Source organism: Anomaloglossus baeobatrachus, chromosome 4 (assembly GCF_048569485.1).
Source record: "Anomaloglossus baeobatrachus isolate aAnoBae1 chromosome 4, aAnoBae1.hap1, whole genome shotgun sequence".
Classification (NCBI taxonomy): Eukaryota; Metazoa; Chordata; class Amphibia; order Anura; family Aromobatidae; genus Anomaloglossus; species Anomaloglossus baeobatrachus.
In genome coordinates, this window is record NC_134356.1 from 699,210,002 (window position 1) to 699,233,300 (window position 23,299).

Below are 23,299 nucleotides of genomic sequence, written 5' to 3' on the forward strand. Positions count from 1 at the left end.
GAGGGAGTGAACTCTGATATTTCTGCTTGCACAGACCCCATAGACACACACTCAGCTGCAGCTGTGACAGGGGAGGGGGTCAGAGAAAGGTGTGACAATGCCTCTACAAGTAATCAGCCTGTGAGCTGGGATCTGTTGCCCTCTGCAGGGATAAGCAGAGAGCAGGGTGCTGCAGGGGGAGGACCAGTGTGTGGGGTGGGGGCTACCACAGCAAATGTGGGGTCCCCAGAGATTTCACAGCGGGGTTCTGTTGCTGCAGGAGGGGAACAGGCAGGTGAGATTGGGGCCGGTCCAGGAGCGGAAGTGCTCCCAGGTAAGATCTCGGTGCATGGTTCCCCCACAACCGGGGTGTCAGGAAGCCAGGTAGGTCTGCCTGAACCGGCGACTTGGTCAGGAACGGAGGAGGAGCAGGCACGACCCACGGTCGCAGCGGCTGTGGCCGCTGTCACCCGCAGTGGGAGTGCTGGAAGCCAAGGGGCCTCCCGGAGGTCCGATAGCTCTTCCCCTTCTGACCAAGTGGCAGCCGAGTCAGGTGGAGGCCAGGACACAGGTCCCGGGGTACTGACTGAAGATGTGACAGTCTCGTCGATTCTGGCCACATCTAGTCAGGGGTTTCAGGCAGCGTTAGAAGCTGACGACAGCCTGAAAGCTCTTAAGGAGCAGGCGGCCCAGCCTCCCTCGGACTCGGACCCGGAGCGAGTGGTCTGGGACCAAGGACGGCTGTACCGGGCCACGGTCCAGCAGGGTTCACCGGAGGCGTGGCCCAGGGACCGACAGTTGGTGGTACCCTATCTGTTCCGGACGGAGTTGTTGCGGATCGCACATGAGATTCCGATGGCCGGACACCTAGGGATCGCTAAGACCAAGGCCAGGTTAAACCAGCATTTCTGCTGGCCAAAAATGGGGGCCGATGTGGCTGCCTACTGCCGTTCGTGTGAAACCTGTCAGAGAGTGGGGAAGGCGGGGCCACGCCCCAAAGCCCCACTAGTATCTCTGCCAATCATCGATGAGCCTTTCAGGAGGGTGGCTGTGGATCTGGTCGGCCCGCTGGCCATCCCCAGCAGCTCCGGGAAACGCTTCCTACTGACGGTAGTGGACTATGCCACCCGGTACCCAGAAGCAGTGGCCTTGTCGTCCATTCGGGCTGACAAGGTGGCCACCGCATTGCTGGAGATTTTCTCCCGAGTGGGTTTTCCCCAGGAAATGCTCACTGACCGGGGGACCCAATTCATGTCCCAGCTGATGGAGGCCCTCTGTAAGCAAGTCCAGGTGCGACATCTGGTGGCCAGCCCGTACCATCCACAGACTAATGGCCTGTGCGAGCGGTTCAATGGCACCTTAAAGCAGATGCTTAAGATGTTGGTCGACTCCCATGGGCGTGACTGGGAGCGGTATCTCCCACACCTGTTATTTGCTTACCGGGAGGTTCCACAGGCCTCAACAGGATTCTCACCGTTTGAGCTCCTGTACGGGCGACGTGTGCGGGGCCCCCTGGCTCTGGCGAAAGAGGCTTGGGAAGGGGATTTGGCCACCCCTGGAGTGTCGGTTATCGAGTATGTCATGCGCTTCCGGGACAAAATGCAGGCCTTGACGCAACTGGTACACGACAATATGGCTCAAGCCCAGGCCGATCAGAAGCGTTGGTACGACCAGAACGCTTGTGAGAGGACCTACCAAGTGGGTCAAAAGGTGTGGGTACTGGTCCCCGTACCACAGGACAAGCTTCAGGCAGCCTGGGAAGGCCCATACCTCGTGTACCAGCAGCTCAACCCTGTAACGTACCTGGTCACCCTGGACCCTGCCCGTGGAAGGCGGAAGCCCTTCCATGTGAACATGATGAAGGCACATCATGAGCGGGAGGCATGTGCGCTCCCCGTGTGCAACCTGCCCGAGGAGGGAGAAGCGGAAACCCTCTTGGATATGCTAGCCCAGGTTAGGGCAGGCGGATCCATTGAGGATGTGGAGGTTGGCCACCAGCTCTTGGAGGACCAACGGTCCCAGCTGTGGGCCACCCTACACCCCTTCCGGGGGTTGTTTACCAACCAGCCCGGAAGGACTGACTTGGCTGTCCATCACGTGGACACTGGGGATCATCCCCCGACCCGGCGTTCAGCATATCGGGTCTCCCTGGAGGTGCAGCAACACATGCGCCAGGAGATTGACGAGATGCTGAAGCTGGGGGTGATCCAGGCATCCAACAGCGCTTGGGCCTCGCCTGTAGTCCTCGTCCCTAAGAAGGACCGAACCACTCGGTTCTGCGTGGACTACAGGGGGCTCAATGCGGTCACGGTCGCCGATGCGTACCCAATGCCACGCATCGATGACCTGCTCGATCAGTTGGCCGGGGCTCAGTACCTGACCATCATGGATCTGAGCCGGGGATATTGGCAGATCCCCCTGACTCGCAAGGCCAGGGAACGCTCTGCCTTTATTACCCCATTTGGACTGTACGAGTCCACGGTGATGCCATTCGGGATGAGGAATGCCCCTGCCACTTTCCAGCGGATGGTCAACACCCTGCTCAAGGGACTTGAAGGGTACGCGGCCGCGTACCTGGATGACATTGCCGTCTTCAGTCCCACCTGGGAGGACCACCTAGAGCATCTAGCACAGGTGCTCAGGCGGATCCACCGGGCAGGTTTGACCATCAAGCCGGGAAAGTGTCAGCTGGCCATGAGCGAGGTCCAGTACCTCGGTCACCGGGTAGGTGGGAGAACACTGAAGCCCGAGCCTGAGAAAGTGGAAGCCATCGCATCCTGGCCCACCCCCAGGACCAAGAAGCAGGTGATGTCCTTCTTGGGGACCGCTGGGTACTATAGGAGGTTTGTTCCATGCTATAGTAGCCTGGCAAAGCCCTTGACGGACCTCACCAAGAAGAAGCTGCCCTCTGCAGTCGATTGGACAATGGACTGCGAGACAGCCTTCCGGGCCCTAAAGGACGCCCTGTCCAGCCCGCCCGTGCTACAGGCAGCCGACTTCACGCGGCCGTTTGTAGTACAGACCGACGCCAGTGACTTCGGCCTCGGTGCGGTGCTCAGCCAGGTGGACTCTGCGAGCCAAGAGCACCCAGTCTTGTACCTGAGCAGGAAGCTGTTACCAAGGGAAGTTGCCTATTCCACGATGGAGAAGGAGTGCCTGGCCATAGTGTGGGCCCTGCAGCGTCTGCAACCCTATCTATACGGGCGCCACTTCATCGTGGAGACGGACCACAATCCCCTCAGCTGGTTGCACACCGTCTCTGGGACGAATGGGCGATTGTTGCGATGGAGCCTTGCGCTCCAGCAATACAACTTCACCATTCGCCACAAAAGGGGCCGTGACCACGGTAACGCAGACGGGCTGTCCCGACAAGGAGAGGTCGCGGACGGGCGCACGGGGGAACACCGGAGTGTGCTGCCCCCTAGCGCCCTCAAAAGGGGGGAGGTGTGAGGTAAATCCGGAGATATGACGATAAATCATGATATTCAAGTATGTCAGGAAGCCCTCTCCTGGTGTCACCCCCCCTTTCCTTCTGTCACAACTGGTTTAGCAACAAATCCCATGGCCATGTCCTGTGATATGGAAATTAGGTGGCTTTAGGACAATGGACACAGGATGACTCCCTGCCGTCACCCTGTAGTAGGAGCTGCTAGCTAGTTAGCAAGGCTATGGAAATAGCCAGACAGAACGACTCCAGTAAAAAATGGTTCATATCTCGCAAGCCATATTTCCGATAAATATGGCAACCATAAAAATGGTGTCTCCGCATGTGGACGATGCCGGCACCCCCTTTTTATGGGAGCAGGACATTGGGAAATGCCCCAGGCGTGATATCAGCCAATGGGGAACTGGCAGACAGGTCATGAGTCCCCTCGTTCTGTAGCTAAATTCATAACTGTCACAATGAGAGCATTGGCGTCTGCTTACGACGCTCCCAGGCAAAGTTATGGCCAATATCCCCTTTGCTGGATAATTCTGATCCATGCAGGGGGAGTGGCAGTGCTTCCCTGTGAGGTCACTAAGGTAGGAGGGGACCTGGATCTGCCCAGGTTGATAACCCTACTTCGGCCATTTTCCAGTGTTCTTCTGCTCGGGGGCCTGGTTGGGAAAGACCTGTGAGGGAGTTCCTGGAAACCTGGTCTACAGCGCCCCCCTGTGGCCAGACGCAACAAGGTAACTGCTGGAACTGTGTATGCCTGTTTGTAACCCATGCTTTGATTGTAACTGTACTCTGACATATGTATATTCTGTAGATTCCCTATTGTATATATTGTAGTTTCTAGTGTGCTTTAGGCTGATTAAATTATATAATTAATCTTGGGCTGTTCTGTTATCTCGATCTTGAATCCCACGTCTGTGTGTTCGGCTAATAGTTACCGTGAAGCGGTTGGTGGCAGCGAGTTTGTGCCAAGGATTATTGTGGGGAGGCCAGTGAGATTCGGGGAGATTTTATATATTCCGCCCGCGGAGGTCGGGGGAATATATACCCTACTCTCACCGGGGACCCTTCAATAATCGGCATAAGTAGTATAGCGGCCTCCTTGCTTATGGTCGGGCAATTCCATAATTGGCCTGACTATAAGAGGGGCGCTAGAGAGCGCGTCACGTGCTCTGTCTGTCGGTCGGGAGGTATAAAGGAGGGGTGACCCCCACTTGTTACCCCCCGATTGTGACGTACTGGTAGCCAGCGCGGGGGATTTCTGAGTGACCCCCCCGGTGGTTTGTGACACTTCCGCACACACACTCCCCACATTCTGTATGGAGACACTAGTCACCTGCATTGCTCAGGTGGATTTTGGCCTATTCTTCCGCACACACACTCCCCACATTCTGTATGGAGACACTAGTCGCCTGCATTGCTCAGGTGGATTTTGGCCTATTCTTCCGCACACACTCCTCACATCCTGTATGGAGACACTAGTCACCTGCATTGCTCAGGTGGATTTTGGCCTATTCTTCTGCACACACTCCTCACATCCTGTATGGAGACACTAGTCGTCTGCATTGCTCAGGTGGAGTTTGGTCCATTCTTCCGCACACACTCCTCACATCCTGTATGGAGACACTAGTCGCCTGCATTGCTCAGGTGGAGTTTGGTCCATTCTTCCACACACTATTCACCTCCTGTATGGAGACACTAGTCGCCTGCATTGCTCAGGTGGATTTTGGTCCATTCTTCCGCACACACTCCTCACATCCTGTATGGAGACACTAGTCGCCTGCATTGCTCAGGTGGATTTTGGTCCATTCTTCCGCACACACTCCTCACATCCTGTATGGAGACACTAGTCACCTGCATTGCTCAGGTGGATTTTGGTCCATTCTTCCACACACTATTCACCTCCTGTATGGAGACACTAGTCCCTGCATTGCTCAGGTGGATTTTGGCCCATTCTTCCGCACACACTCCTCACATCCTGTATGGAGACACTAGTCGCCTGCATTGCTCAGGTGGATTTTGGCCCATTCTTCCGCACACACACTCCTCACATCCTGTATGGAGACACTAGTCACCTGCATTGCTCAGGTGGATTTTGGTCCATTCTTCCTCCGCACACACTCCTAACATCCTGTATGGAGACACTAGTCTCCTGCATTGCTCAGGTGGATTTTGGTCCATTCTTCCGCACACACTCCTCACATCCTGTATGGAGACACTAGTCGCCTGCATTGCTCAGGTGGATTTTGGTCCATTCTTCCGCACACACTCCTCACATCCTGTATGGAGACACTAGTCGCCTGCATTGCTCAGGTGGATTTTGGCCCATTCTTCTGCACACACTCCTCACATCCTGTATGGAGACACTAGTCACCTGTATTGCTCAGGTGGATTTTGGTCCATTCTTCTGCACACACTCCTAACATCCTGTATGGAGACACTAGTCCCCTGCATTGCTCAGGTGGATTTTGGCCCATTCTTCTGCACACACTCCTCACATCCTGTATGGAGACACTAGTCGCCTGCATTGCTCAGGTGGATTTTGGCCCTGTCTTCTGCACACACTCCTCACATCCTGTATGGAGACACTAGTCGCCTGCATTGCTCAGGTGGATTTTGGTCCATTTGTCCGCACACACTCCTCACATCCTGTATGGAGACACTGGTCGCCTGCATTGCTCAGGTGGATTTTGGACCATTCTTCCGCACACACTCCTCACATCCTGTATGGAGACACTAGTCCCCTGCATTGCTCAGGTGGATTTTGGCCCATTCTTCCGCGCACACACTCCTCACATCCTGTATGGAGACACTAGTCACCTGCATTGCTCAGGTGGATTTTGGTCCATTCTTCTGCACACACTCCTCACATCCTGTATGGAGACACTAGTCACCTGCATTGCTCAGGTGGATTTTGGTCCATTCTTCCGCACACACTCCTCACATCCTGTATGGAGACACTAGTCGCCTGCATTGCTCAGGTGGATTTTGGTCCATTCTTCCGCACACACTCCTCACATCCTGTATGGAGACACTAGTCCCCTGCATTGCTCAGGTGGATTTTGGCCCATTCTTCCGCGCACACACTCCTCACATCCTGTATGGAGACACTAGTCGCCTGCATTGCTCAGGTGGATTTTGGTCCATTCTTCTGCACACACTCTTCACATCCTGTATGGAGACACTAGTCCCTGCATTGCTCAGGTTGATTTTGGCCCATTCTTCTCCACACACTCCTCACATCCTGTATGGAGACACTAGTCGCCTGCATTGCTCAGGTGGATTTTGGTCCATTCTTCCGCACACACTCCTCACATCCTGTATGGAGACACTAGTCACCTGCATTGCTCAGGTGGATTTTGGTCCATTCTTCTGCACACACTCTTCACATCCTGTATGGAGACACTAGTCCCTGCATTGCTCAGGTGGATTTTGGCCCATTCTTCTCCACACACTCCTCACATCCTGTATGGAGACACTAGTCGCCTGCATTGCTCAGGTGGATTTTGGCCCATTCTTCCGCACACACTCCTCACATCCTGTATGGAGACACTAGTCGCCTGCATTGCTCAGGTGGATTTTGGCCCATTCTTCCGCACACACTCCTCACATCCTGTATGGAGACACTAGTCCCTGCATTGCTCAGGTGGATTTTGGTCCATTCTTCCACACACACTCCTCACATCCTGTATGGAGACACTGGTCGCCTGCATTGCTCAGGTGGATTTTGGACCATTCTTCCGCACACACTCCTCACATCCTGTATGGAGACACTAGTCGCCTGCATTGCTCAGGTGGATTTTGGACCATTCTTCCGCACACACACTCCTCACATCCTGTATGGAGACACTAGTCGCCTGCATTGCTCAGGTGGATTTTGGCCCATTCTTCCGCACACACTCCTCACATCCTATATGGAGACACTGGTCACCTGCATTGCTCAGGTAGATTTTGTCTCATTCTTCCGCACACACTCCTCACATCCTGTATGGAGACACTAGTCGCCTGCATTGCTCAGGTGGATATTGGCCCATTCTTCCGCACACACTCCTCACATCCTGTATGGAGACACTAGTCACCTGCATTGCTCAGGTGGATTTTGGCCCATTCTTCCGCACACACTCCTCACATCCTGTATGGAGACACTAGTCGCCTGCATTGCTCAGGTGGATTTTGGCCCATTCTTCCGCACACACTCCTCACATCCTGTATGGAGACACTGGTCACCTGCATTGCACAGGTGGATTTTGGCCTATTCTTCCGCACACACTCCTCACATCCTGTATGGAGACACTAGTCCCCTGCATTGCTCAGGTGGATTTTGGCCCATTCTTCCGCACACACTCTTCACATCCTGTATGGAGACACTAGTCGCCTGCATTGCTCAGGTGGATTTTGGTCCATTCTTCCGCACACACTCCTCACATCCTGTATGGAGACACTAGTCGCCTGCATTGCTCAGGTGGATTTTGGCCTATTCTTCCGCACACACTCCTCACATCCTGTATGGAGACACGAGTCACCTGCATTGCTCAGGTGGAGTTTGGCCTATTCTTCTGCACACACTCCTCACATCCTGTATGGAGACACTAGTTGGCTGCATTGCTCAGGTGGATTTTGGTCCATTCTTCCGCACACACTCCTCACATCCTGTATGGAGACACTAGTCGCCTGCATTGCTCAGGTGGATTTTGGCCTATTCTTCCGCACACACTCCTCACATCCTGTATGGAGACACGAGTCACCTGCATTGCTCAGGTGGAGTTTGGCCTATTCTTCTGCACACACTCCTCACATCCTGTATGGAGACACTAGTCGGCTGCATTGCTCAGGTGGATTTTGGTCCATTCTTCCGCACACACTCCTCACCTCCTGTATGGAGACACTGGTCACCTGCATTGCTCAGGTGGATTTTGGCCATTCTTCCGCACACACTCCTCACATCCTGTATGGAGACACTAGTCACCTGCATTGCTCAGGTGGATTTTGGTCCATTCTTCCGCACACACTCCTCACATCCTGTATGGAGACACTAGTCGCCTGCATTGCTCAGGTGGATTTTGGCCCATTCCTCCGCACACTCCTCACATCCTGTATGGAGACACTAGTCGCCTGCATTGCTCAGGTGGATTTTGGTCCATTCTTCCGCACACACTCCTCACATCCTGTATGGAGACACTAGTCGCCTGCATTGCTCAGGTGGATTTTGGCCCATTCTTCCGCACACACTCCTCACATCCTGTATGGAGACACTAGTCTCCTGCATTGCTCAGGTGGATTTTGGCCCATTCTTCCGCACACACACTCCTCACATCCTGTATGGAGACACTAGTCACCTGCATTGCTCAGGTGGATTTTGGTCCATTCTTCTGCACACACTCCTCACATCCTGTATGGAGACACTAGTCCCTGCATTGCTCCGGTGGATTTTGTCCCATTCTTCCGCACACACTCCTCACATCCTGTATGGAGACACTAGTCCCTGCATTGCTCAGGTGGATTTTGGCTCATTCTTCCGCACACACACTCCTCACATCCTGTATGGAGACACTAGTCGCCTGCATTGCTCAGGTGGATTTTGTGCCATTCTTCCGCACACACTCCTCACATCCTGTATGGGGACACTAGTCGCCTGCATTGCTCAGGTGGATTTTGTGCCATTCTTCCGCACACACTCCTCACATCCTGTATGGAGACACTAGTCACCTGCATTGCTCAGGTGGATTTTGTGCCATTCTTCCGCACACACTCCTCACATCCTGTATGGAGACACTAGTCACCTGCATTGCTCAGGTGGATTTTGGCCCATTCTTCCGCACACACACTCCTCACATCCTGTATGGAGACACTAGTCGCCTGCATTGCTCAGGTGGATTTTGGCCCATTCTTCCGCACACACTCCTCACATCCTGTATGGAGACACTAGTCGCCTGCATTGCTCAGGTGGATTTTGGCCCATTCTTCCGCACACACTCCTCACATCCTGTATGGAGACACTAGTCACCTGCATTGCTCAGGTGGATTTTGGTCCATTCTTCCGCACACACTCCTCACATCCTGTATGGAGACACTAGTCGCCTGCATTGCTCAGGTGGATTTTGGTCCATTCTTCTGCACACACTCCTCACATCCTGTATGGAGACACTAGTCGCCTGCATTGCTCAGGTGGATTTTGTGCCATTCTTCCGCACACACTCCTCACATCCTGTATGGAGACACTAGTCGCCTGCATTGCTCAGGTGGGATTTTGGCCAACACACACACACACCCACACACACACACACACACACACACACACACACACACACACACACACACCAGTTGAGGGTTTCCTTGGCCGTGTGTTTGGGACCTTTGTCTTCCTTAAATGTCCTCCCTCGTTTCATCTTCATTATCCTGGTAGATGGCAGCAGATTTTTATCAGGAATGTCTCTACTTTTTTCCATTCATCCTTCCTTCAATTTTTCGAAGTTTTCCAGTGCCGTTTGATGAAAATCAGCCCCACACCATGATTTTCCCACCTCCACACTTCACTGTTATTTGGTGTTTTTTGACATGATTTGCCTTTTGGCCTCCAAACATGGTGTGCATTCTGGCCTCCAAAAGGCTCAGTTTTTGCCTCATATGACCAGAATATATTCTTCCAGTATTTCACAGACTTGTCTAAATGTGGTTCAGTAAATCTTTACTAGTAACCTAACTTCAAAGGTCTCCTCTAGACAATTCAGAACCGTCAGTAGAGTTTCGATATTGGGGGGTACATCGCCCCCACAGACAAGACAGGCACATTTTCATATTCCAGAGGGCCAGACGCACGTAACACATATTTCGGCAAACCTGTATGATGTACGTAGCCCTCAATAATTAATAACTGGCCCCAGGAAGCCCGCAGGACTCTCATATTTCCTATCAAAACGGAGATCAATTCACGACAAAAGTGAGGGTCATATCGTCCGTGTGAGTAGCTCAGGGGCCGAGCTAGGCTGGGAAATATAACGTTAGATTATTCTCAGTGAGCAGCAGGGGGAGGAAATTCCCAGCCAGGATGATGTCACCAGGGGGGGCTGTGTGAGCCCAGGACAGAAAAGATAAAAGCTAAGGGCAGAGGTCCGTGCATTGTATTTCTTCTGGGGGTCACGAGCTTCATTCAAGTAGTGGAGGATACCTGAAACGTCCCTGGCCCCACACAATACTCCGTGCATGGGCTAAACCCTCAACCCTAAGGTAATTGATACATCTGTATGCCTGTTCTTACTTGTAAATGTATTGTGACCTATATATGTGTGTGTATATATATATATATATATATATATATATATATCATATATTATATATATATATATATATATATATATATATATATATATATATATATATATATATATATATATACACATCTATATATATATATATATATATATATATATATATATATTCTGTAAATTCCATATTGTATATATTGTAGTCTCTAGTGTGCCCTTACGGCGATTAAAACATATAATTTAATCTGGGGCTCTTCTGTTATCTCGATCCTGAATCCCACGTTCGTGTGCTTGGCGTAATAGTTACCGTAATCGATTGGTGGCAGCGAGTTTATGCCAAGGATCATTGTGTGGCGACCCGTGAGATCAGGGACGGATTAGATATATTCCGCCGCACGAGTCGGGGGAATATATACCTTACTCTCACCGGGAGCCCTTCAATCATCGGCTTAGTAGAATAGCGGCCTCCTCGCTTATTGTCGGGCAATTCCATAATTGGCCTGACCATAAGAGGGGCGCTAGAGAGCACGTCACGTGCTCTGTGAGGTGGAAAAGGGGGGGGGGTGTAACTTCCTCTTCGCCCTGTTCATGACACTTTCTAACTACTCAGATTTCAGCTGGTGTCATCAGGACTTTCTGAAGCTTTTTGCACCTCTTTCTTTACATGTTCAATACTTTTTCCCTGTGTCATTTCTCATTATTACACAATTTATGGACAGCTATGGTGATTCTTTTGATTGTGTGGATTGGATGGGTTGTTACCGATATCTGGGGAGAAATGCATGTCAGCTTTATAAATATGTTTACTTTACTTAGATAGTTAATAGTTATTTCACCCGCTATATATATATATATATATATACACACATATACATATATGTATATATATATATATATATATATATATATATATATATATATATATATATACACACACATATATATTTTACACACACACACATATACATATATATACATATATGTGTGTATATATATATATATATATATATATATATATATATATATATATACACACACACACACACACACACACACATATATTTTACACACACACACACACATTATATATATATATATATATATATATATATATATATACACATATACATATATATACACCGTATATTATGGAGTGTGATTAACCAGTGTCCATCACTCACTTGATGCGATGCTGCAGCCCCGGGCCCCCGCGGGCCCCCTCCCTGTAGCTGCGGTAACATTGCTGGATCAGCACGGCTGCCCGGCGGCTCTGCTGAAAACGCTTTTGCTCATAATAACTACGGAACTTGGACTGGATCAGGATGGCCGCCTGCGTCATCTTTTTGTACAGAGCATACTGGGAAATAGAGGAACAGAGACAGATTAATGGCCGCGCAACGCTCCAAGAAGAGGGTCGATGTCGCCTCTCTGCCAGATTGCCATGAACATCACTGACCACTCGATGGCAACAATATAGTTTCATGCTCCTGACCAATACATGGCGACCCTACCTCATTACGATCCGGACCACTAGATGGTGCCTGCCTCATGACATTCCCAACCACTAGATGGCGACCCTACCGCATAACGTTCTCGGTCACTAGATGGCGACCCTACCACATAACGTTCCCGGTCACTAGATGGCGACCCTACCACATAACGTTCCTGGCCATTAGACGGCGACTCTACCTCATGATATTGCCAAACACTAGATGGTGACCTTACCACATAACGTTCCTGGCCATTAGATGGTGACCCTTCCACATAACGTTCCTGGCCATTAGATGGTGACCCTACCATATAACGTTCCCGGTAACTAGATGGCGACCCTACCACATAACGTTCCCGGTAACTAGATCGTTACCCTACCACATAACGTTTCTGGCCATTAGATGGCGACTTTACCTCATGATATTGCCAAACACTAGATGGTGACCCTACCACATAACGTTCCTGGCCTTTAGATGGCGACCCTACCACATAACGTTCCTGGCCATTAGATGGTGACCCTACCACATAACGTTCCCGGTCACTAGATGGCGACCCTACCACATAACGTTCCTGGTCACTAAATGGCGACCCTACCTCATAATATTCCTGAACACTAGACGGTGACCCTACCGCATAAGGTCCCCAGCCACTAGATGCCGACTCTACCTCATGATATTCCCGAACACTAGATGGCGACCCTACCTTATAATATTTCCCACCACTAGATGGCGACCCTACCTTATAACATTACCAGGCATTAGATGTCAACCCTACCTCATAACATTCCTAGCCACCAGATGGCGACACTACCTCATAACATTCCCAGCCATTAGATGTCGACCCTACCTCATAACATTCCTAGCCACTGGATGGCGACCCTACCTCATAACATTCCCGAACACTAGATGGCGACCCTACCTCATGACATTCCCGAACACTAGATGGCGACCCTACCTCATGACATTCCTGAACACTAGATGGCGACCCTACCTCATAACATTCCCGAACACTAGATGGCGACCCTACCTCATAACATTCCCGAACACTAGATGGCGACCCTACCTCATGACATTCCCGAACACTAGATGGCGACCCTACCTCATGACATTCCCGAACACCAGATGGCGACCCTACCTCATGACATTCCCGAACACCAGATGGCGACCCTACCTCATGACATTCCCGAACACCAGATGGCGACCCTACCTCATGACATTCCCGAACACTATATGGCGACCCTACCTCATGACATTCCCGAACACTAGAGGGTGACCCTACCTCATGACATTCCCGAACACCAGATGGCGACCCTACCTCATGACATTCCCGAACACCAGATGGCGACCCTACCTCATGACTTTCCCGAACACTATATGGCGACCCTACCTCATGACATTCCCGAACACCAGATGGCGACCCTACCTCATGACTTTCCCGAACACTATATGGCGACCCTACCTCATGACATTCCCGAACACTAGAGGGTGACCCTACCTCATACCGTTCCATATAATCAGATGACACTAACTACTCCTAACTTTACCCCATAGAAATGACTAGATATTGTGTATTTTAGGATGAGCTGTGGATCAAGGAGGCATCTTAAGCTGGTAACTCCAATAGACAAGCTGGACCACTCCATGATTTCCCCACCAGGGGTCCTATAAGGTTCTTTCTGGGCAGCTTCGCAATCTATACTCAAGATGACATTTGTGTTGTACATAGCAGGATCAGAACTGACAAGTGGGAGGATTTTACCTTCAGGGCGATCCATGTCAGCTTGTAAGAGAAGAAGGCTTGGATTAGTGGGAAAACAGCAGGTGACCCCCGGGCTAATGTCACGTGATGTGTATGTGGCACGTATAGTCTCCTCACAGGAGCCAAATCCATCAAATGTCAGATACTGGAATTAATGGCAGTGCGTTCTGGCCACCAGTCACTGAGCAGAGCGTCAAGTCATTAACATCCCAAGCAGTCATACAGCAGTCCTACTGATTTCCACCAAGAATCAGGGTCAGCCCAACATCCCCATCTGTGACAGAGTCGTCCTAATGATCTCCACCAAGAATTAGGGTTAGCCCAACATCTCCATCAGTGATGGGGAGATCGGTAGGACGGCCCTAAAAGTCAGGGTCAGCCCAACGTCCTCATCAGTGATAGAGCTGTCCCAATGATCACCAAGAATCAGGGTCAGCTCAACATCTCCATCAGTGATAGGGCTGTCCTACTGATCTCCACCAAGAGTTAGGGTCAACCCAACATCTCCATCAGTGATAGGGCCGTCCTATCGATCTCCACAAAGAATCAGGGTCAGCCCAACATCCCCATCAGTGATAGTGCCGCGCTTCTGATATCCCCAAGAGTCAAGGTCAGCCCAACATCTCCATCAGTGATAGGGCCATCCTATTGATCTCTCCAAGAGTCAGGGTCAGCCCAAGATCCCCATCAGTGATTGGGCTGTCCTACAGATCTCCTCCAAGAGCCAGAGTCAGCCCAACATCACCACCAGTGAAAAGGCTGTCCTATCAATCTCCCCAAGAGTCAGGGTCCGCCCAACATCAATATCGGTAATAGGGCCGCCCTTCTAATCTCCCCAAGAGTCACGGTTAGCCTCCATCAGTGACAGGGCCACCCTTCTGATCTCCCCAAGAGTTAGGGTTAGCCTCCATCAGTGATAGGTCCGTCCAACCGATCTCCTCCAAAAGTCAGGGTCAGCCCAACATCCCCATCAGTGATAGGGCTGCCCTTCTGAACTCCCCAAGAGTCAGAGTTAGCGTAACCTCTCCATTAGTGATAGGGCCATCCGACCGATCTTTCAAGAGTCAGGGTCAGCCCAACATCTCCATCAGTGATAGGGCCCTTATCTTCACCAAACTTGTCCATCAATCTCAGTATCGTGCACATGTAAACGCCCCAGCGTCTCCATCCTATCTTACAATGGCAGCAGAAACAGAAAATCTCATCCGCGCTCCGTTACCTGCTTGTATTTGCGGTAGCAGCGTTGAATGACGGCGGCCGCCAGGTCCTGCTGCTCCTTTAGGCGTCGTCCCTGGATATGAATACAAAGGGTTATGTGAGATCTCCATGTATAAGAGGACAGGTGAGGATGAAGAGGACAAGTGAGGATGAAGAGGACAAGTGAGGATGAAGAGGACAAGTGAGGATGAAGAGGAGGACCTGGCCCTTTATAACGGAACCCCACTCTGATGCCCCCTAACAGCAGGGGGTCATATGACCCTATCCATATGACAGGGAGGCTCAGAGAGATGAGGGGATATATAGACAAGCAGTGACCTGCAGGAGGCGCCCTAAGAACCACCGGTACCGGTCTCACCTTGTATTTGCGGAAGGCTGTCTGGATGACTCGAGCCGCCTCATACAGTTCTCGCTGCTCGTGGTCAGACAGGGTCAAGAGGGCGAACTCACTTTCCATGCGTCCACTACTTGAGGCACTGAGGAACTCGGACCAGCGGGCGGCACCAGGAGGGTCAAACCTCTCAAAGGAGATCTCACCCAGAGGAGGTGGAGTCGTGGGGGATGGCGGCGCGTCAGACCTGGAAATACGAAGGCGGCAGTGACGGTAAAAAAAGAGACCATAGAGGTGGCAGCTACACACGTCTGCGGTGGCATGCCTCATACCTCGTCACCTTGACGCGTAGCCCCTCCATGGATCTCCTGTTCACTCGCTTGATGCGCTGCCCAAAACCTCCGATCTCTGCCGCCAGGTTACTACCATCATCTCCTGGGTTCATCTGAGCAAAGCGGGCCAAAGCACGAGCGGCACGTAACCCCTCACTGTGTGCACATGATGGTATATGTGAGCGAGCCAGACACTAGCCCATGCCCTGTACACACACTCCCAGCTCTGCTACTCTATGGCCTGTACACACACTCCAAGCACTGCTACTTCATGGCCTGTACACACACTGCTAGCTCTGCTACTTCATGGCCTGTACACAGACTCCCAGCTCTGCTACTCTATGGCCTGTACACACACTCCCAGCTCTGCTACTCCATGGCCTGTACACACACTCCCAGCTTTGCTACTCCATGGTCTGTACACACACACTCCCAGCTCTGCTACTCCATGGCCTGTACACACACTCCCAGCTCTGCTACTCCATGGCCTGTACACACACTCCCAGCTCTGCTACTCCATGGCCTGTACACACACTCCCAGCTCTGCTGCTCCATGGCCTGTACACACACTCCCAGCACTGCTACTCCATGGCCTGTACACACACTCCCAGCTTTGCTACTCCATGGTCTGTACACACACACTCCCAGCTCTGCTACTCCATGGCCTGTACACACACACTCCCAGCTCTGCTACTCCATGGCCTGTACACACACTCCCAGCTCTGCTACTCCATGGCCTGTACACACACTCCCAGCTCTGCTACTCCATGGCCTGTACACACACTCCCAGCTCTGCTGCTCCATGGCCTGTACACACACTCCCAGCACTGCTACTCCATGGCCTGTACACACACTCCCAGCACTGCTACTCCATGGCCTGTACACACACTCCCAGCTCTGCTACTCTATGGCCTGTACACACACTCCCAGCACTGCTACTCTATGGCCTGTACACACACTCCCAGCACTGCTACCCATGGCCTGTACACACACCCCAGCACTGCTACTTCATGGCCTGTACACACACTGCTAGCTCTGCTACTCCATGGCCTGTACACACACTCCCAGCACTGCTACTCCATGGCCTGTACACACACTCCCAGCACTGCTACTCCATGGCCTGTACACACACTCCCAGCACTGCTACTTCATGGCCTGTACACACACTCCCAGCTCTGCTACTTCATGGCATATACACACACTCCCAGCTCTGCTACTCTATGGCCTGTACACACCCCAGCACTGCTACTCCATGGGCTGTACACACACACACCCCAGCTTTGCTACTCCATGGCCTGTACATACACTCCCAGCACTGCTACTCCATGGTCTGTACACACACTCCCAGCATTGCTACTCCATGCCCTATACACACACTGCTAGCACTGCTACTCTATGGCCTGTACACACACTCCCAGCACTGCTACTCCATGGCCTGTACACACACTCCCAGCACTGCTACTCCATGGCCTGTACACACACTCCCAGCACTGCTACTCCATGGCCTGTACACACACTCCCAGCACTGCTACTCCATGGCCTGTGCACACACTCCCAGCACTGCTACTCCATGGCCTGTGCACACACTCCCAGCACTGCTACTCCATGGCCTGTACACACACTCCCAGCACTGCTACTCCATGGCCTGTGCACACACTCCCAGCACTGCTACTCCATGGCCTGTGCACACACTCCCAGCACTGCTACTCCATGGCCTGTACACACACTCCCAGCACTGCTACTCCATGGTCTGTACACACACTCCCAGCACTGCTACTCTATGGCCTGTACACACACTCCAAGCACTGCTACTCCATGGCCTGTACACACACTCCCAGCACTGCTACTCCATGGCCTGTACACGCACTCCCAGCACTGCTACTCCATGGCCTGTACACGCACTCCCAGCACTGCTAATCCATGGCCTGTACACACACTCCCAGCACTGCTACTCCATGGTCTGTACACACACTCCCAGCACTGCTACTCTATGGCCTGTACACACACTCCCAGCACTGCTACTCCATGGCCTGTGCACACACTCCCAGCACTGCTACTCCATGGCCTGTACACACACTCCCAGCACTGCTACTCCATGGCCTGTACACACACTCCCAGCACTGCTACTCCATGGTCTGTACACACACTCCCAGCACTGCTACTCCATGGTCTGTACACACACTCCCAGCACTGCTACTCCATGGCCTGTACACACACTCCCAGCTCTGCTACTCTATGGCCTGTACACACACCCCAGCACTGCTACTCCATGGTCTGTACACACACACCCCAGCACTGCTACTCTATGGCCTGTACACACACTCCCAACACTGCTACTCTATGGCCTGTACACACACTCCCAGCACTGCTACTCCATGGCCTGTACACACACTCCCAGCTTTGCTACTCCATGGTCTGTACACACACTCCCAGCACTGCTACTGCATGCCCTGTACACACACTCCCAGCACTGCTACTCCATGGTCTGTACACACACTCCCAGCACTGCTACTCTATGGCCTGTACACACACTGCTAGCACTGCTACTCCATGCCCTGTACACACACTGCTAGCACTGCTACTCCATGCCCTGTACACACACTCCCAGCACTGCTACTCCATGGCCTGTACAAACTCTCCCAGCACTGCTACCCATGGCCTGTACACACACTCCCAGCTCTGCTACTCCATGGTCTGTACACACACTCCCAGCACTGCTACTCCATGGCCTGTACACACACTGCTAGCACTGCTACTTCATGGCCTGTACACACACTGCTACTCCATGGCCTGTACACACACTCCCAGCTTTGCTATTCCATGGCCTGTGCACACACTCCCAGCACTGCTACTCCATGGTCTGTACACACACTCCCAGCACTGCTACTCCATGGCCTGTACACACACTCCCAGCACTGCTACCCATGGCCTGTGCACATACTCCCAGCACTGCTACCCATGGCCTGTGCACACACTCCCAGCACTGCTACTTCATGGCCTGTACACACACTCCCAGCACTGCTACTCCATGGCCTGTACACACACTCCCAGCACTGCTACCCATGCCCTGTACAAACTCTCCCAGCACTGCTACCCATGGCCTGTACACACTCCCAGCTCTGCTACTCCATGGTCTGTACACACACTCCCAGCTTTGCTACTCCATGGTCTGTACACACACTCCCAGCACTGCTACTCCATGGCCTGTACACACACTGCTAGCACTGCTACTTCATGGCCTGTACACACACTGCTACTCCATGGCCTGTACACACACTCCCAGCTTTGCTACTCCATGGCCTGTGCACACACTCCCAGGACTGCTACTCCATGGCCTGTACACACACTCCCAGCACTGCTACCCATGGCCTGTGCACACACTCCCAGCTCTGCTACCCATGGTCTGTGCACACACTCCTAGCACTGCTACCCATGGTCTGTGCACACACTCCTAGCACTGCTACCCATGGTCTGTGCACACACTCCTAGCACTGCTACCCTTGGCCTGTGCACACACTCCTAGCACTGCTACCCATGGTCTGTGCACACACTCCTAGCACTGCTACCCTTGGCCTGTGCACACACTCCCAGCACTGCTACCCTTGGCCTGTGCACACACTCCTAGCACTGCTACCCTTGGCCTGTGCACACACTCCTAGCACTGCTACCCATGGTCTGTGCACACACTCCTAGCACTGCTACCCTTGGCCTGTGCACACACTCCTAGCACTGCTACCCTTGGCCTGTGCACACACTCCCAGCACTGCTACCCTTGGCCTGTGCACACACTCCTAGCACTGCTACCCATGGCCTGTACACACACTCCCAGCACTGCTTCCCATGGTCTGTACACACACTCCCAGCACTGCTACCCATGGCCTGTGCACACACTCCCAGCTCTGCTACCCATGGGTTATACACACTCCATATACTCCATATCCAGGCCCTTCAGTACTGACCCGTGTGGGGGCAGGCCAGGCATCTGGTCGGCAGTGTCCAGGTAACTGGCCAGCCACGCCATGGTTTTGCTGAGATTTGCGGACCTCTCCCTGAGGCCGGCAGAGTCGGATGCGGTGAAGTCATCCTGCTTGATGCGGTCTGGGGTGGCTTCTATGATCTGTTCTGCGAGGGTAACCATATCAACCTGGGACGAAGCAAAGTAAGGGCGACAGAGGAAGGATGTGAGGGAGCAGAAGAGAGAAAAGGGTGCACCGGATACAAAACGCGGAGACCGGAGAGACAGAACTAAACTGCAGTGACGAGGAGAGTGGCAGCAGTGCTGGGGAGCGGAGAAGCCACACGTTACCTGCAGGTAGTCCTGGTTCTCCGTGTCCTCCTGATATTCCAGGAGATCGGCTTCATCTACTCCAGGGGAACCAAGGTAGGGGACCTGCTCTACCGGGTCCTCCAGCTGCCAGGAGGCAGCTCCAAGTATCCTAGGGTTGGGGGACGGCGTCACCAGGGTGTCTTGGCTGCTTTCTGGACTGCAGTCAGGGGAGCCTCGTAGGGCTGAGCTGCTGGAATACGCCGAGGTCACCGACACAGACCCGTCTGATACCTCAGAGGGGGACGGGAGGCTGCTGAGACCTGTGAAAAAGAAGCCCATCAGCTTCAGGTCACAGCACCTGATCACGCTCCACAGAATCGGCTCCATTACCGGTGTCTGCGCTGGTGGAGAGGGGCGAGAGTCCCCGACTGATCTCCTGATTGCCCACCAGGGAGTGCCAGCTGGCCTGGTGCAGGTCGGTGTAGTTTCCCTGCGCCACCTCCTGCCTCTGCATCTCTTCTAGGGTACATGCCAGCTTCACATGTCCTCGTGATCGAGCGACACCCAGAGGAAGTCGTCCCAGAGAGTCTGGTATGGAGAGGGCCCTGCAGTCCCAGCGGAAAAGGAGCGTGGCCGCCTCAGTGTGTCCAAGAGCGCAGGCCCACATCTAAGGGAGACAGACGGGAAATCGGATGACAACAGAGCACCGGGAGTGCGGGCGGTGAACACTCACTACGGAAGAGATAAGTGGCGGTGCAAACATCCTGTACTCACCAGCGGTGTGCAGGAGAAGTGATCCACGTTCAGAGGGTCCACCTCCAGCTCCACCGCCAGGCTCTGAGAGTGGATACTCCTGAGGAGAACATCACATTTCTCAGAGATTTATGCCGCTGAGGGTCCATGACAATCTAACCTCAATGCTCTGACACTCACCTCCACTGGATCAGGGTCTCGATAAGTCGGGCGTAGCCCTGCGCCGCAGCCAGGTGCAGCAGAGTCATCCCGCGGAAGCTCATCTCGTGTGCCAGGAAGTCTGACGTCACCCAGCAGCTTTGTGACATCATCTTCTCGCAAACCGCAACCAGACGAGCTTCAAAGCTATCGGTGGCGGAGACCTGAGACGGCAGACAAGGAGAGAAAACAATATTCTTATTTCTATAGCGCCAACATATTCCGCAACGGGAGGCACCAAACATTTTCAGGAATACGACCCTGGCTGCCGCATTTATGACAGATTGTGGAGGGGAGAAAGTTTGGTTAGATGGAGACCGATCAGTAGGGAGTTGCAGTAGTCCAGGTGGGAATGGCTAAGAGCGACATTAAGGGATTTTATAATTTGAAGGGTAAGAGAAGGTCAATTTCTAGAGATGTTTTGAAGTGCAGGTGACATGAGCGCGGGATTGCATATAGGGAGTGAAGGAAAGATCTGAGTCAACAATGATCCCAAGACAGCGGGCGTGCTGCTGGGAGTTATGGTAGAACCACCCAAGGAAACTGCAATATCGGGGAAAGATAGATCTGTAGAAGGTGGAAACACGAGAAGTTCAGCTTTAGAGTAATGTTTGTATTGTAAAATAGCAATCCAAATATAAATCAAATACAAAATCAGCATAAAACATACACCTTTATTCCTAAACTTGCAGGAGCAACAATTATTACTCCAGAACACACAAGTCAGGTACTGAAAGCCATCACTAAAAGAGGTGAAGAACACCCTGGTCACATAGGTTAACCCAAATAGGTGCGCGCCCAGAGGGGTCACGTATAGTGATGGCCACTAGAAATAACAAACACATGAAAAAAACTAAACAAACATAAAGGAAAATTGATGTTGCTGTAGGCAAAGGACAGTGGTCCAATTGGCAGAAAAAACACAACATACAAAATAATACCTAAAGAAGGGAATTTTGTTTACTTACCGTAAATTCCTTTTCTTCTAGCTCTAATTGGGAGACCCAGACGATTGGGTGTATAGCTACTGCCTCCGGAGGCCACACAAAGTATTACACTTAAAAGTGTAAGGCCCCTCCCCTTCTGCCTATACACCCCCCGTGGGATCACGGGCTCCTCAGTTTTAGTGCAAAAGCAAGAAGGAGGAAAGCCAATAAACTGGTTTAAAGCAAATTCAATCCGAAGGAATATCGGAGAACTGAAACCATTCAACATGAACAACATGTATATACAAAAAAACAGGGGCGGGTGCTGGGTCTCCCAATTAGAGCTAGAAGAAAAGGAATTTACGGTAAGTAAACAAAATTCCCTTCTTCTTTGTCGCTCCTAATTGGGAGACCCAGACAATTGGGATGTCCAAAAGCAATCCCTGGGTGGGTAAATAATACCTCGTAGTAGAGCCGTAAAACGGCCCCTTCCTACAAGTGGGCAACTGCCGCCTGAAGGACTCGTCTGCCTATGCTGGCATCCGCCGAAGCATAGGCATGCACCTGATAGTGTTTCGTGAAAGTGTGGAGGCTGGACCAGGTAGCCGCCTGACACACCTGCTGAGCCGTAGCCTGGTGCCTCAAAGCCCAGGACGCACCCACAGCTCTGGTAGAATGGGCCTTCAGCCCTGAGGGAACCGTAAGCCCCGCAGAACGATAAGCTCGAGAATTGGTTCCTTGATCCACCGAGCCGGGCTTGATTTGGAAGCCTGCGACCCTTTACGCTGGCTAGCGACAAGGACAAGAATGCATCCGAGCGGCGCAGGGGCGCCGTACGATAGATGTAGAGTCTGAGTGCTCTCACCAGATTTAATCAAGTGCAAATCCTTTTCACATTGGTGAACTGGATGAGGACAAACAGAGGGTACGGGGATACCCTGATTGAGATGAAAGGGGGGAAACCACCTTAGAGATAAATTCCGGAACCGGACGCAGAACCCCTTGACCTGGTGAGACACCGGGAAGGGGGCCTTGCACGACAATGCTGCCCGGACAGACACTCTCCGAAGTGAAGTGACTGCCACAAGGAAAACCACTTTCTGCGAAAGGCGTGAGAGGGAAAAAACTCTCATAGGCTCGAATGGTGGTTTCTGAAGAACCATCAGCACTCTGTTCAAATCACAGGGTTCTAACAGTCGTTTGTAAGGAGGGACTAATCGGCAAACCCCCTGCAGGAACGTGCGTACCTGAGGAAGTGTTGCTAGGCGCTTCTGAGAAAATACAGAGAGCGCTGAGATTTGTCCCTTAAGGGAGCCGAGCGACAAACCTTTTTCCAAACCGGATT

At 52.1% G+C, this 23,299-nt stretch overlaps 1 protein-coding gene across 3 annotated transcripts in view; it reads right to left on the reverse strand.

Annotated features, from left to right (window-relative positions):
- Positions 1-23,299, reverse strand: part of CAMTA2 (calmodulin binding transcription activator 2) — a 154,790-nt gene that overhangs the window by 27,139 nt on the left and 104,352 nt on the right. The window contains exons 13-22 of one of the 3 annotated variants that reach the window (XM_075346737.1): positions 21,011-21,192; positions 20,852-20,930; positions 20,468-20,744; positions 20,117-20,397; positions 19,770-19,927; positions 15,811-15,966; positions 15,506-15,725; positions 15,149-15,220; positions 13,930-13,950; positions 11,862-12,037 (exon numbers count right to left, since the gene is read on the reverse strand). In XM_075346737.1, coding sequence (XP_075202852.1) covers positions 11,862-12,037; positions 13,930-13,950; positions 15,149-15,220; positions 15,506-15,725; positions 15,811-15,966; positions 19,770-19,927; positions 20,117-20,397; positions 20,468-20,744; positions 20,852-20,930; positions 21,011-21,192 — 1,622 coding nt within the window. Of the gene's footprint in view, positions 1-11,861; positions 12,038-13,929; positions 13,951-15,148; positions 15,221-15,505; positions 15,726-15,810; positions 15,967-19,769; positions 19,955-20,116; positions 20,398-20,467; positions 20,745-20,851; positions 20,931-21,010; positions 21,193-23,299 lie in introns of all 3 variants that reach the window. The other 2 variants (XM_075346735.1, XM_075346736.1) reach the window with 2 other exon arrangements.